We start from the raw sequence: 13,634 nt of genomic DNA on the forward strand, positions 1-13,634 counted from the left end.
ATTAATGCCTTTGACTGGGTATTTGACTTACTGTGACTGTTGTTGGTTTGTTTTGATATACACTCAGGAGCACTGTGAAGCCGTGCCTCACAAAGCAACTGTCTATGCCCAGCTGGTGGAGTCCAGAAGGATGTGGTCCTGGAACAAGCTGTTTCCTGTCCGTGTTCAGACTAGTCTCGGAGAGCAGGTCATCGTCCCTCCCTCAGAATTGGAGAGGTGTCCTGGTGCGCCTTCAGTCTATGACATTCAGCTGAACCAGGTGTCAACTGCTGACTTTACTGTCCTCAGTGATGTGCTACCAATGTTCAGGTACTGTGCTTTGAGACATTTGATCCGATTTCTCTTTATGGAATGGAAACCTAGCTGAATCCACTCCACATCAGTACCTTAGTTGGTCAGGTCTATAGTTGTAGAAGCTTAACAGTGGAGTGTGTGAGTTAAATTCTGCTTCAGTTCCTGAATATTCTTCCACAGCGTGGACTTCAGCAAGCAAGTCAGTAGCTCGGCAGCCTGCCATAGCAGGCAGTTTGTACCTCTGGCATCTGGCCAAGCGCAGGTGGTTCTGTCCTGGTGGGACATTGAAATGGACCCTGAGGGGAAGATCAGATGTACTATGGCACCCTTTTGGGCACAGACAGACCCACAGGAGCTTCAGGTAAGAGGCAGGAGCTAAGCACATTTCATGTAAGTCAGGAAACTTTTGTTTTGTTTTGTTTTGTTTTTTGGCTACTAGATCACTGTATCAGTCAAAGGCAAAGAAGCAGTTTTCTTTTGGGAAAACATACATGCACACACACAAGCACAGGGGACTCGGGATGTAAGTCAGCGATAGATAGAACACTTTCCTAGCATGCATGAGTCCCTATACTACATCCTGAATGCTACAAAGAAAATGATAATAAAAAAATAAAAATTAGAAAGCATGTAGGCAGTGGTAGTGCATACCTTTAATCCCAGAACTTGGAGGCAGAGGCAGGAGGATCTCTGTGAGTTCAAGGCCAACCTGGTCCTCAAGATAAGTTCTAGGACAGTTAGGGCTGTTATATTGAGAAACACTGTCTCGATAAACAGAAAAAGCGTAGCCTGTCAGTGTGCAGTGGACCTCTCCTCTCCGGGTGAGTTCATGGTTGACACCAGTGGCCACAGTGAGCAGCAGAAGTCTTAGTGAATTAGTTCTGTTATTCCCCTTTGTCCTGGTATAGCCAGTAATCCACAGGGTTTAGGTCAACTTGAAATGGAGAACTACAACTTCACTTCCTTTGGTTCAAAATCCACCTTCTCCAGTTTAGGGAAAATAAGCAGAGGAATATGAACTACAGAATGGAAATCCAGATTACTCTTCAGCATATGATACATTTTTACCTTTAAACTGCTATGAAATAAAAGAAAAAAACATAAATGAACTGCAATAAAATACTGTTATTAATAAATTGCCTATTAGTAAATACAGTTCAGAAAGTTTGATGGTGCACCAGTTGGGAATACAGGCCTGCACTATTTGGTTTAGTTACTTGGTATGTTTTCTCCTTGGATATAATGCTCTGGTCCCCGATTTACTACCTAGGCCAAAGGCTCTCACCGCTGTGGGGCTGCTGTTACTAGCCAGGCCTGGGAGCTCCTCACTCTACCTCTTTCTGATTGTTTGACCTAAGGCAGCTGTGGGTCACTCAGTGCATGTCAACTTCCTCTGCTGTCTTGGTCTCCAATAGGTAGTGTTTGTGAAATTTCAAAAATGGAATATTAGTACATTTTAGTTGCATGTCTTCAGAGAACTACAGTGTGTATTTTCTCCTTGAGTCTATATATAGATGTGCCAGGTAACTGTAGCGATACCCAGAGTGCAGGGTCTTGTGTCCAGGGAGTGGAAGGGTAGGTGTGGATCCCATGTCTTCTCACAGTCGATCATGTGTCCTTTCCAAACCACTGATGACTTCTATAGTATTAGGAATTTGAAAACTGAAGGAGTCTCCCTGATGAACTCACAAACCACTTTGATCCCATTTAGACTGCCTCACTTTGGGTTCTGTCACCAGCTCCCAGCATCAGAACTCAGAAGCCTCCTTGTTTATGGGAGAGGCAGATGTTAGGGAAGCACAAATTTCTCCAGTACAGGAAGGAATAGCAAGGAGAATATACCTGTTTATCCTTTCTTACTGTATATGTGGCTTTTGGACTTTTAGTTTTTAGTCTTCGTATTTGAACAGACATCTTAGATGCCTGCCTTTTTGCTAAATTCAGAACCAAGTGGGTGACCTATGTCCCAGGCAAGTGGGAGAAGCCTTGTCTTCATTTGCATATATGCTCTGAGTCTGAGAAAGCCTAGTTTCCTTGGTTCCTGGAAATTGCAATAAACAGGTGGTCACTCCATCAGAATTAAGCCGGGTTTTTGTTGTTGTTTTTTGTTTTTTTTGTTTTGTTTTCTTTTTGGAAAGAAGATCTTGCTGTATAGCAAGCTGACCCACACTCACAAGGTCACTCAGGTCAGTCTCAACTCAACTCATGCTCCTCCTCACCCAGCTTTCTCAGTGCTTGGATTACAGGTATATAGACACATTTAACTCAGGCACCAACTTTTTAGGATAGTTATTCTTCCTAATTTTTTCAAATGCTATTGCCATATTTTCTAAAAAACAAGATGTATATAAATTTACATTGGGCCCAACCATCGAAAATAACTACCTTTTTTGGATCTCTTGTTGTATTTTTATGCTGTATCATAATTTTTGTTTGTTTGTTTTTGTTTTTGTTTTTGTTTTTTCTGAGACAGTCTTTCTCTGTGTAACAGTCCTGGCTGCCCTCAAACTCACTGAGAACCGCCTGCTTCTGCCTCCCAAGTGCTGATATTAAAGGTGTGTGCCACCACCACCTAGCTTATAGTCTGTCATTTTTCATGTCTTTGAGTATTCTCTTTTTTAAAGATTTATTCATTTATTTATTATATATACAGTGTTCTGCCTGCATGTATGTCTGCACAACAGAAGAGGGCACCCGATCTCACTATAGATGGTTATGAGCCACCATGTGGTTGCTGGGAATTGAACTCGGGACCTCTGGAAGTGCAGGCAGTGCTCTTAACCTCTGAGCCATCTCTCCAGCCCCATCTTTGAGTATTCTTCATAAATATTTAACCTATTTCTGAACTGGACATTTATGTTGTTTCTGGGTTTTTGTTAGTACAAATCTGTTATATACATATTTATGTGAAAATAGCTTCTTTTCTTTTTCTTGTTTTCCTTATATGTAGGGTTTTCGATAAGGATGATCACAATTTATTAAAGGTTACCTTGGACTCAAGTGAGTTTAGTGATAGAGTAGTTGCCTAACGTGTATAACACTCTGGGTGTTTACTCTCCAGTCTGAGTCACTGTAGATCATGCTTCACAATTTAGAATATTCTAGTTCTTTTTTTTTTTTTTTTTTTTTTTTTGGTTTTTCGAGACAGGGTTTCTCTGTGGTTTTGGAGCCTGTCCTGGAACTAGCTCTTGTAGACCAGGCTGGTCTCGAACTCCCAGAGATCCGCCTGTCTCTGCCTCCTGAGTGCTGGGATTAAAGGCGTGCGCCACCACCACCCTCTAGTTCTTAAAAAAATCAAAAACAAGAAACTTGACCTGGGTGATGGTGGCGCACGCCTTTTAATCCCAGCACTCAGGAGGCAGAGGCAGGTGGATCTCTGTGAGTTCCAGGCCAACCTGGTCTACAGAGTGAGTTTCAGGACAAGTTCCAAAGCTACACAGAAAAACCCTGTCTCAAAAAACAAAAACAACAACAAAGCTTCATTTAATTCAAAGACGTAAGCCAAACAACCTTTCTTTGTTATTTTAAATTTTTGGGTGTGTGTGATGCAATGTGGTCTGTGTGTGAGTTATGGTGTAAGTAGTGTACGTACTTGTTAGTATTGGTGTATGCGTATGTGCCTGTAGGTGGGCCTGTGCATGTATGTATGGAGTCAGAGGTCCCTGTCCACCTTCATTTTTTAGACAGGATCTCTCTTAAACCTGAAATCCACTGATTTGGCTAGACCGCTCAGGGATGCACCTGTCTCTGCCCCCCTTCCTCCCCAGCTTTGCAGTTCTCCCACGGGTGCTGGGCATTTGACCTCAGGTCTTCTTGCCTTGCAGCAGTCACGATCCCGATTAAGCCATCTTCCCCATTTTCCCAACTTTTGTTTTGAAAACTTGTAGAGTCACAGAATAAGTGAAAATGAACACTGATAGTGCCTTTACTTCAGTTTATTAGTTGTTAATATTTCCCGTACTTGCTGTCTCTCTCTCTCTCTCTCCTCTCTCACTGCACACCCAGTTTTTGCTCAGTCATTTGACAGTAAGTTACAAACATCTAACTCTTGACTCTTTGATACTTAAGAGAATAAAGCAGTTTCATCATAATCAAATACCATCATCACACCTAAGAAAATCAACAGTATTCTATTCCATAACATCTAACATGGTTCAAAATAAAATTTCCTTAATTGTCCCAAAGACCTTTGATAGCTTTTGTTTTCCTTGTCTAGGATCCAGTTATATATTATGTATTATATTTGACCTTTCTGTGTTTTGAAACTATTTAAAGGCAGAAGGAAATTCTGTATATATATTAAAGCCTTGGAATATGTCCCAAGAGGCTCTTAGAGCAGGGTTTCCCCTGGGCCACTAGGTCAGCCTTGGTTGTGAGTCAGAATTTTTCCTTCAAATGAAAGATGGCTTATAGTCCAGCAGGTGAAGGAAAGAGCTTTGGCGCTTGTGCTGGCTAGTTTTATATCAACTTGACACAGGCTAGAGTCATCTAAAATGAGGGAACCTCGATTGAGAAAACGCCTCCATAAGATCCAGCTGTAGGGCGTTTTCTTAATTAGTGACTGATGGGGAGGCCCCAGCCATTGTAAGTGGTGCCATCCCTGGGCTGGTGGTCCTGGGTTCTATAAAAAAGCAGGCTGAGCATGCTGGTAAGTAGTACCTCTCCATGGCCTCTGCATCAGCTTATGCCTCCCAGTTCCTGCCCTGATTGAGTTCCTGTCCTGACTTCCTTCAGTGATGAACAGCAATATAGAAGGATTAGCCATAGAAACCCTTTCCTCCCCAAGTTTTTTGTTTGTTTGTTTGTTTTGTTTTTGTTTTTTAAGACAGGGTTTCTCTGTGTAGCCCTGACTGTCCTGGAACTCTCTTTGTAGACCAAACTGGCCTCAAACTCAGAGGTCTACCTGCCTTTGCCTCACGAGTTCTGGGACTAAAGGCATGGGCCACCACACCATGCAGCTGGTTGTTTCTGGTCATGGTGTTTTTTTTTTTTTAATCCAAATGGTCATTTATTCTAAAACTGGAACTACTGTGCCTACATTTGTTGCCAGAATGATGTAATGAGAACAGGGAAGAGGTACAGATGTAAACAATGACACAGTTACTTTTTTTTTAAAATGGTAAAACCCTTTTTTTCTTTTTTTACTGGCCACTTCCAAGAATGCTTTACAGGTTGTGCAAAAACATTTACAGGCTCCATGTGGTGTTTGTTTTTCTCACAAGCTTTTCCATCTACAACTACAACAGAAGTCTGATAAAACACTAAACAAGTCTTCTAAGGGAAACAAAGCCAGGTTCCCTCCTGTTACCATAATCCACCCCCCCCCCATGGTCATGGTGTTTTAATCAGAGCAATAGTAACTCTAACTATGATGGCACGGCTTTGTGAGGAGAGAGCAGAGCCTGCACTTGTCCCTTCTAAAACTTCCTTAGAAGGCCACCCCCAGTGATGTCTTCTAAAGTCAGCCGGGATCCAGAAAGCTTTTTGGGACACTGACCTCTCTGATTAGAATTTTCCTTTATCTTTAGGGCCATAATAGGCACTTATAGACTATGCCATATGTCTGTTCAACTAAAGGCTCTGGGCCTTTGACCTGGAAGCACTGTTGTCACAGCGTAGTGAAAGCTGGCTCTCTACTCCTCGTTTCAGTGGCGGGACCACTGGATGCAGTGTGTGTACTTCTTGCCGCAGGAGGAGCCCATTGTTCAGGGCTCACCCCGATGCCTGGTTGCCCACCATGATGACTACTGTGTGTGGTACAGCCTTCAGACAACCAGGTATGCCTGTTGCTGGTGTGGAGGACCAGCCCTCAGAGTCTACACTGACGTAAACTCTCCGTTGGACAGACCTTGCAGAGATTTGTTTTTTTTTTTAATTTATTTATTTATTAAAGATTTCTGTCTCTTCCCAGCCACCACCTCCCATTTCCCTCCCCCTCCCCCAATTAAGTCCCCCCCCCCCCTCAGCCCGAAAAGCAATCAGGGTTCCCTGTCCTGTGGGAAGTCCAAGGAACCCCCCACCTCCATCCAGGTCTAGTAAGTTGAGCATCCAAACTGCCTAGGCTCCCACAAAGCCAGTACGTGCAGTAGGATCAGAAACCCATTGCCATTGTTCTTGAGTTCTCAGTAGTCCTCATTGTCCGCTATGTTCAGAGAGTCCGGTTTTATCCCGGGCTTTTCCAGACCCAGGCCAGCTGGTCTTGGTGAGTTCCCAGTAGAACATCCCCATTGTCTAAGTGTGTGGGTGCACCCCTCACGGTCCTGAGTTCCTTGCTCGTGCTCTCTCTCCTTCTGCTCCTGATTTGGACCTTGAGAATTCAGTCCTGTGCTCCAATGTGGGTCTCTGTCTCTGTCTCCTTTCATCGCTTGCTGAAGGTTAATATTCAGGAGGATGCCTATATGTTTTTCTTTGGGTTCTCCTTATTTAGCTTCTCTAGGATCACTAATTATAGGCTCAATGTCCTTGGTTTATGGCTAGAAACCAAATATGAGTGAGTACATCCCATGTTCCTCTTTTTGGGTCTGGCTTACCTCACTCAGGATAGTGTTTTCTATTTCCATCCATTTGTATGCAAAATTCAAGAAGTCCTTGTTTCTTACTGCTGAGTAATACTCTAATATGTATATATTCCATACTTTCTTCATCCATTCTTCCATTGAAGGGCATCTAGGTTGTTTCCAGGTTCTGGCTATCACAAACAATGCTGCTATGAACATAGTTGAGCATATACTTTTGTTGTATGATAGGGCCTCTCTTGGGTATATTCCCAAGAGTGGTATTGCGGGGTCCAGGGGTAAGTTGATCCCGAATTTCCTGAGAACCTTGCAGAGATTTGAATGGGTAGATTTATATCAGAACAGAATGAAATAAGAGCAAGGGCCAGAAAGATGGCTCTGCGGGTAAAGGTGCTTATAGTCAAAGCTGATGACCTGTGTTCAATCCCCAGAATCCACATGGTGGAAGGAGAGAGCTCATTCCACAAAGCCCTCTGACCCCAACACAAACGCCGTAATAATAATTTAAAAAGCAGAAGTTTGTAGCGGGGAATATCAGTGTGTTTGTGTATATGTAGAAACTGTTATGGATTGGTAAGTTCTGTTCAAATATATGTAAAGTATGGGATCACAGGGCTCTGTAGCCCCCAGTGTGCTAGTGTCCAGACTCACCTGGACTCTTGTAGAGTGTGCATGTGTCTCCCAGGGCCCAGGCTTAGTTTTGGTGTTCCCATCCCCTGTACCATGCTCTCGTGCTCTCCAGTTATCACTTATGTTTGGCTTTTCCCCTCCCTGCTCAGTGCTGATGAGAATGCGAAAGTCTACCAAGTGCGCCCTGTGTGTGATTGTCAGGCTCACCTGCTCTGGAACCGGCCTCGGTTTGGAGAGATCAATGATCAGGACAGAACTGACCAGTATGCCCAAGCCCTGAGGACTGTAAGTGTCCCTGTCTTTATGCTTGGGTCTTACTGCTTTACTTATGTTTGCTCTTACAGTTTTGTTTTGTCTTTCCTGTCAATATCTCCAACTGGCCTCATCTGGAGCAGACCCTGGAGAGCCTGGGAACTTGTTCTAGACTCTCCTTGTTCTCTGCTCTGTGAGAGGTCCCCTGGGTGTTCACTCTTCCCACGAGAGCTTCTCTGAGAGCCTTTTCCCAGCCCAAACTTATGCTAGATACCATTACCTCTGTAGTCACCAGCAGCTGGTGTGGGTGATCACACCGTAAGCTACACCTCTCCCGTTTCCATCTGCTGTAAATCTGACCGTGGCGCCCTCTGACCTGGGTTCAGTCTGGAATCCGCAGATGGCATTTAGAAGGAGTCTCCTGGACCCCTGGGAGTTGTGTACAGAAATATGTCTGCACATGCATGCATTCTGTGGGAAGAAGACCTCAGGCTGCCATAAGTTCCTCTGCAATGGATCTGTGACCCTACCTTTGAAGGGTACATGGGCCAGATGGGGAAGGGATCGGCTAACATAGATTAGAGGGCACCTTCCTGGACCATGTATGCCTTTAGCTGGGCCTTCTGGCAGAGTGTGGAGGGTCTTTCCTAGCAGTGGGCCCTGGTGGGAAGAGTGAGTGAGTGCCATGGCTGGTTACTGTGTGCCTGAGAAGGCAGGCATGGCAGTGTGGGGGCAGGAAGGAAGATGAGAATTGCTGTATTCAGAAATTTAAGGATCTGGAGAGAAACGGCTCAGTGGTAAGGGCCATTGTTACTCTTCCCTTGGACCTGGGTTTGGTCCCTAGTACTCAGTTCTAAGGAATTTGATGCCCCCTTCTGGCCTCAGTGGATTACAAATCCATAGGAAGGCAAAATACCCATATGCATAAAATTAAGAAAAAACAAAAACCAGGAAAATGAAGCCTATGAGTGCAGCTGGGAGAAGGGCACCATGTCTGGTAGCTTGTCAGGAGGAAGCCCCTGGACTAAGGTGACCTCTGCTGATCCTGCTCTTTTCCCACAGGTGCTGATGCCAGGTACCATCTGTCTTTGTGTCAGTGATGGCAGTCTGCTCTCTGTGCTGGCCCATCACCTCGGGGCAGAGCAGGTACTGGGATATGCTTTTGTCATCTCTGTAAGGTTGTTCTTCTCTTTTCATTTTAAGATTTATTGTATTTTCTATTTTGTTGTTTTTCACTTTTTTTTTTTTTTTAAAGTTGACTCTTGATTTAGGGCCTGGTGTAGTTCAGGCATGAGTTTCTGTGTTCAAAGCCCTTTGCAGATGTAGCTTTTGTTGGTGGAAGGGCCTTGGTTTGGGGGCTGAGGAACTTTACTGTTTCCATTCGTGGTCAGGAACCAAGTAATGGCTACCACTGGCAGGTAGCTGCAGCATAGGGTTCTGAGTTGGCCATTTTCCGGAGTGAATTCCCAGTAGAGCTGCTGTCTCAGGGAGGCAGAAAGGCCGGGCCATTGTTTCACTGTCTTCTTGACAGGTTTTCATCTTGGGTGTGTCTACCTTCTTTAAGTTTGTCTCTCGTGTTCTCTTCAGGTGTTTACAGTTGAGAGTTCTGTAGCTTCCTACAGACTGATGAAAAGGGTAAGTGACAGTTGTTACCGAATTCCTAAGGGGACTGTTGGCCCTGCCTTCTTGAGTCTGGGACGGGTGACTTTGCAGTATGAACACAGCCAGGAACTAGTAGAAATAGCCCAGCTTCCTGGCTGTACCTGCTACCCAGAGAGCTGCCTTTTGGCTTTGGGGCAGATGTTTAATTAGTAGGATTTTTGCCGGGCAGTGGTGGCGCATGCCTTTAATCCCAGCACTCGGGAGGCAGAGGCAGGCAGATCTCTGTGAATTCGAGACCAGCCTGGTCTACAAGAGCTAGTTCCAGGACAGGCTCCAAAACCACAGAGAAACCCTGTCTTGAAAAAAAAAAATTAGTAGGATATTTATGTATGTTTTGAGACAGGGTCTCACTATGTAGCCTTGGCTGGCCTGTAACTCCCTGTGTAAACCAGGCTAGCCTCAAACTCACAGAGGTCTACCTGTCTCTCTCTTCCAAGTGCTGTGATTAAAGTTGTGCACCACCTTGCCAGACTTCTGGCGTCCAATCAGAAGCAAATGTTTGCACTCTACTTTTGGTTTTTGTAGTTGAAGAAGTTTAGCCTTTTCTCATTTCAATACATAAGAATAAGAAATTAGCATCTTTGTGTAAGTAGAACTAAGTGATTTGCTCCTGGGAATAACTTACTCTTCCAAAACTGCGAGACCTATAATAGGTCCTGGATGATGAGATATCATTGGTTCACGACCTCTTTCATGGTCAGTAGGAGGTGCTCAAAGAGATGTTTACACAAGCAGATGAAGTGGTATCCTAGAGCCATTTGGCCAGAAAACTCAGCAGGGAAGGTAACTTTGAGAGGTGTTAGTTTTAACTTTTTATGATACTGCAGATTGAATCTAGGTCTCAAGCACACCAGCAGGCTCTCTGCCATGGAGCTTCTGCTCAGTAATTGTTTTCCCCAGGTCCAAAACAATTTGTGAACATAAAGATGTTTATATTCTTTCTTTTGAAGATCTTCAAGGCTAACCACCTGGAAGACAAAATTAGTATCATCAAGAAACGGCCTGAGTTGCTAACGTCTGCAGACCTGGAGGGTAAGAAGGTGAGCCACTGGGGCTTATGTGAGTGGGGACAGAGTGATACCGTGTAACCTAATCTCCACCCTGTCGCCTTAGCTAAATGTTATGTGATGTTCTTGTTGCAGCTTGGCCAACAGAGACCTCACCAATATGAGGGTGGGTGAGGGTTTGTATAAAGGCCCAGTGAACATGGCACTGGGCTCCTGTGCCTCTCAGATGAGAGCAGAATAATTTGAGGTTAAGGAACATGGTGTACCACCTCTCCTTTCCCTCTTCAGTAAAGTCCTCTTTGAAGGATTCTTTTTGCTCAGATCTTTTTACCCCCCAGAGCTGCTCACCAGGAACCTGGTTACTAAGCACCAGCTCTCTGCAGGCTTTTCTTTGTTTTGAGAAAGGGTTGTTATATAGACTAGGTTGATCTTGATCTCACAGAGCTCCGCCTACCTCTGCCTCCTGAGTGCTGGGATTAAAAGCATGTGCCACCATGGCTGGCTGTGTTTAGCTCCTTGAGAAGCTGCTGAACTGTTGTCCGTAGTTGCTGGTTGTGCCTCTCCAAAAGTATGTGAGGCTCATTTTGTGGTTCCTCTCCTTTCAGTGTAGCCAGTTGGTATATCGTTGTGGTTCTGATATGTATTTTCATGATAGCTAATGATATTGAACATCTTTTCATGTACTCATAAGCTGTTTATAAGTTATATTTGAATATCTGTTCAAGCCTCTCGCCTATTTTCCCTCATGCCTTTTATAAAATGACAGCTTGAGATGAATTCATACAGTATACAAAGCACTCATCTAACGTATATGGCTGGTTGACTTAGTGTATTTGTAAAGTATACCACCATCACTAGGTCAACTTTAGGGCATTTTTATTACCCTAAAAGATACTTTTTGTTGGTGGTTACACTTATGTGCCACCAACAAAACCCTAGACCATGAGTAGGTTACTTTCTGTCTTTGTGGGTTTGCCTATTCTGGACAAGAAATATAAATGAATTTATACAATGTATAATCCTTTGTAACTGACTTTTTTCATTTAACATAATATTTTCAAGGATCATCCATGTTATAACTTAAGTCAATGCTTCATCTCTTCCTATTGTTGAACAACACTCCATTGTATGTATATACCACACTTCCCATGTCAGTAGGTGAACATTTGTGCTATTGATATTTCTTGGCTATTTAGAATAGTGCTACTTAGAACATTCAAGTACCAGTTATGTTTTCCTCCTCCTCTTCCTCTTCTTCATCTCTCATTTTTGTTTTAAAGATTTATTTAGCTGGGTGGTAGTGGCACACACCTTTAGTCCCAGCACTCAGGAAGCAGAGATAGTGGACCTCTGTGAGTTTGAGGCCAGCCTGGTCTACAGAGTGAGTTTCAGGACAGGTTCCAAAGTTACAGAGAAACTCTTTGTCTCAAAAAAGAAAAAAAAAAGGATTTATTTATTCATGTATTTTATTTATTTATTTATTTGGCTTTTTGAGACTCCAGGTTCCTATTGGGTAGAAATGATGAAATGGTGAGAGAAGGCGTCCGTGTGATGTTCCCGATGCTGGGGTAGAAGTGAAGGACGGGGAAGTTTCCTGGCCAACCCTGGTCCGGCTTCCATTGTACCATTGCATGTCCTCTGGTTCCCATCCACTGAGTCCTGGGAGTCTCCTCAGACTCTGCCCCAGTTTCCCACACACACTTCAGCCTGACTGCTGTGGCATTCCCTTAGAATACCTCCAATCTTCATCTCCACCTGCAGAGTTCTACACGTTCTTCGTGGTCCTCAGAAGGGTTTTTTATTATTTTATTTTTTAATACTTATTTTTATTTTGTGTACATTGGTGTCTTGCCTGTATTGTGTGTATGTCTATGGGAGGGTGTTGGATCCTGGAGTTTCATTACAGACAGGTGTGAACCGCCATGTGGGTGTCTGGAATCGAACCTGGGTCCTCTGGAAGAGCAGTCAACACTCTTAACCCCTGAACCATCACCCCAGCCCCCCAGAAGGGTTTTTTAAAATACATGTCTTGTATCTTTTGAATCCTTGATAAAGCTGTTAGGAGCCCCTCTTACCTTCAGGGCAAGGTGAACCTGCTTAGCTATTTGGCCATTTGGAGTCTTGCTGGCCTGGCCTCATCCTCTCCCGACAAATCTCGAGGCCTTGTTCTCACTTACACCCATGCTGGGCCTCTGCCCCTTTGTCTGGCTTCTCTGACTCCTAGTCGTCTAGCTGTTTGTGTATTCACAAATGCCGGCTGAACTGTAGTCCACCAGGCACCACAGTGCCTGTGTCCACGTTGGTTTAGTGCAGTGAGGTGACATGTTGTTCATCTGGTACCGACAGTGCACTGGGGAACAGCTCGGTCTGTGAGTGGAGGAGTCTATTCTGCAAGCCCTTTCTGAAGCCCCTGTGTGCGCTTATTTCTCGCTTCTTTCCCATAAAGATCACTCTCCCTTGTTTGTGTTGTTCTTCTACTCCATAATCCTCTGTGTCTTCAGGGGCGTGCTCTTCTGTTGGCTGAGTGATGAGGAGAGAATGACCTGGTGCATGTTCCTGTGAAATTGCTGAGCTGCCCTTCACTGAGAGCCTCACTCCTGATACCTGACTTCTTCCTGTTTTGGTTGCCAGGTCTCTCTGCTCCTGGGTGAACCCTTCTTCACCACCAGCCTGCTGCCATGGCACAACCTATACTTCTGGTATGTCCGTACCTCTGTGGATCAGTACCTGGAGCCTGGAGCTGTGGTGATGCCCCAGGCTGCCTCACTGCACGCCATGGTCGTGGAGTTCAGGGTAGGCAACAGGAGGGTGGGGAAGCTTCAGAGTCGGTGGGTGCAGACTGAACAGCTTGGGCCCTGGTGATGGGCCTTTCTTTTCTACATCAGTGGCTGCAGGATGGAATAGAGGAAGGCTACATTTTTATAAAGCAGTAATTTGACATATGAAATGGAAATGACTGTGTGTTGTCATTTTACAATTGCGGCTTATCAGAATAATTAAAAACATAAATTAAGTGTTTCAGGAGCGTGCTGTGCAGCTAGCTGTGCTCTTGTGGAGAACAGAGGCTGCATTTGTTAGGGCATTCTGAGATGGGGACTTCTCTTTTTTATGCACGAAAAAATAGAAAAGCTTTATTTTAATTCTCTCATCAAAACAGAGCCAGTCACCAAGTCATTTTAGAAAAGGCATTTTTTTTATTGAAAGGATTTTGAAGTGCTTTGAACCTAAAATGAAGACTGAATCATATTTGATATTCCTTTTATGAGAATGGCTC

General features: G+C 44.2%; 1 protein-coding gene across 4 annotated transcripts in view; it reads left to right on the top strand.

Moving 5' to 3' along the window:
• Positions 1 to 13,634, top strand: part of Prmt7 (protein arginine methyltransferase 7) — a 41,314-nt gene that overhangs the window by 22,828 nt on the left and 4,852 nt on the right. For all 4 annotated transcript variants that reach the window (XM_041649642.1, XM_041649643.1, XM_041649646.1 and 1 more), the window contains exons 7-14: positions 68 to 309; positions 475 to 655; positions 5,944 to 6,071; positions 7,589 to 7,724; positions 8,754 to 8,837; positions 9,279 to 9,326; positions 10,304 to 10,393; positions 12,992 to 13,153. In XM_041649642.1, coding sequence (XP_041505576.1) covers positions 68 to 309; positions 475 to 655; positions 5,944 to 6,071; positions 7,589 to 7,724; positions 8,754 to 8,837; positions 9,279 to 9,326; positions 10,304 to 10,393; positions 12,992 to 13,153 — 1,071 coding nt within the window. The remainder of the gene's footprint in view (positions 1 to 67; positions 310 to 474; positions 656 to 5,943; positions 6,072 to 7,588; positions 7,725 to 8,753; positions 8,838 to 9,278; positions 9,327 to 10,303; positions 10,394 to 12,991; positions 13,154 to 13,634) is intronic.

The sequence above is a fragment of the Microtus oregoni genome, unplaced genomic scaffold (assembly GCF_018167655.1).
Source record: "Microtus oregoni isolate MIOR12 unplaced genomic scaffold, Mior012 000004F_ref0000308, whole genome shotgun sequence".
NCBI lineage: Eukaryota > Metazoa > Chordata > Mammalia > Rodentia > Cricetidae > Microtus > Microtus oregoni.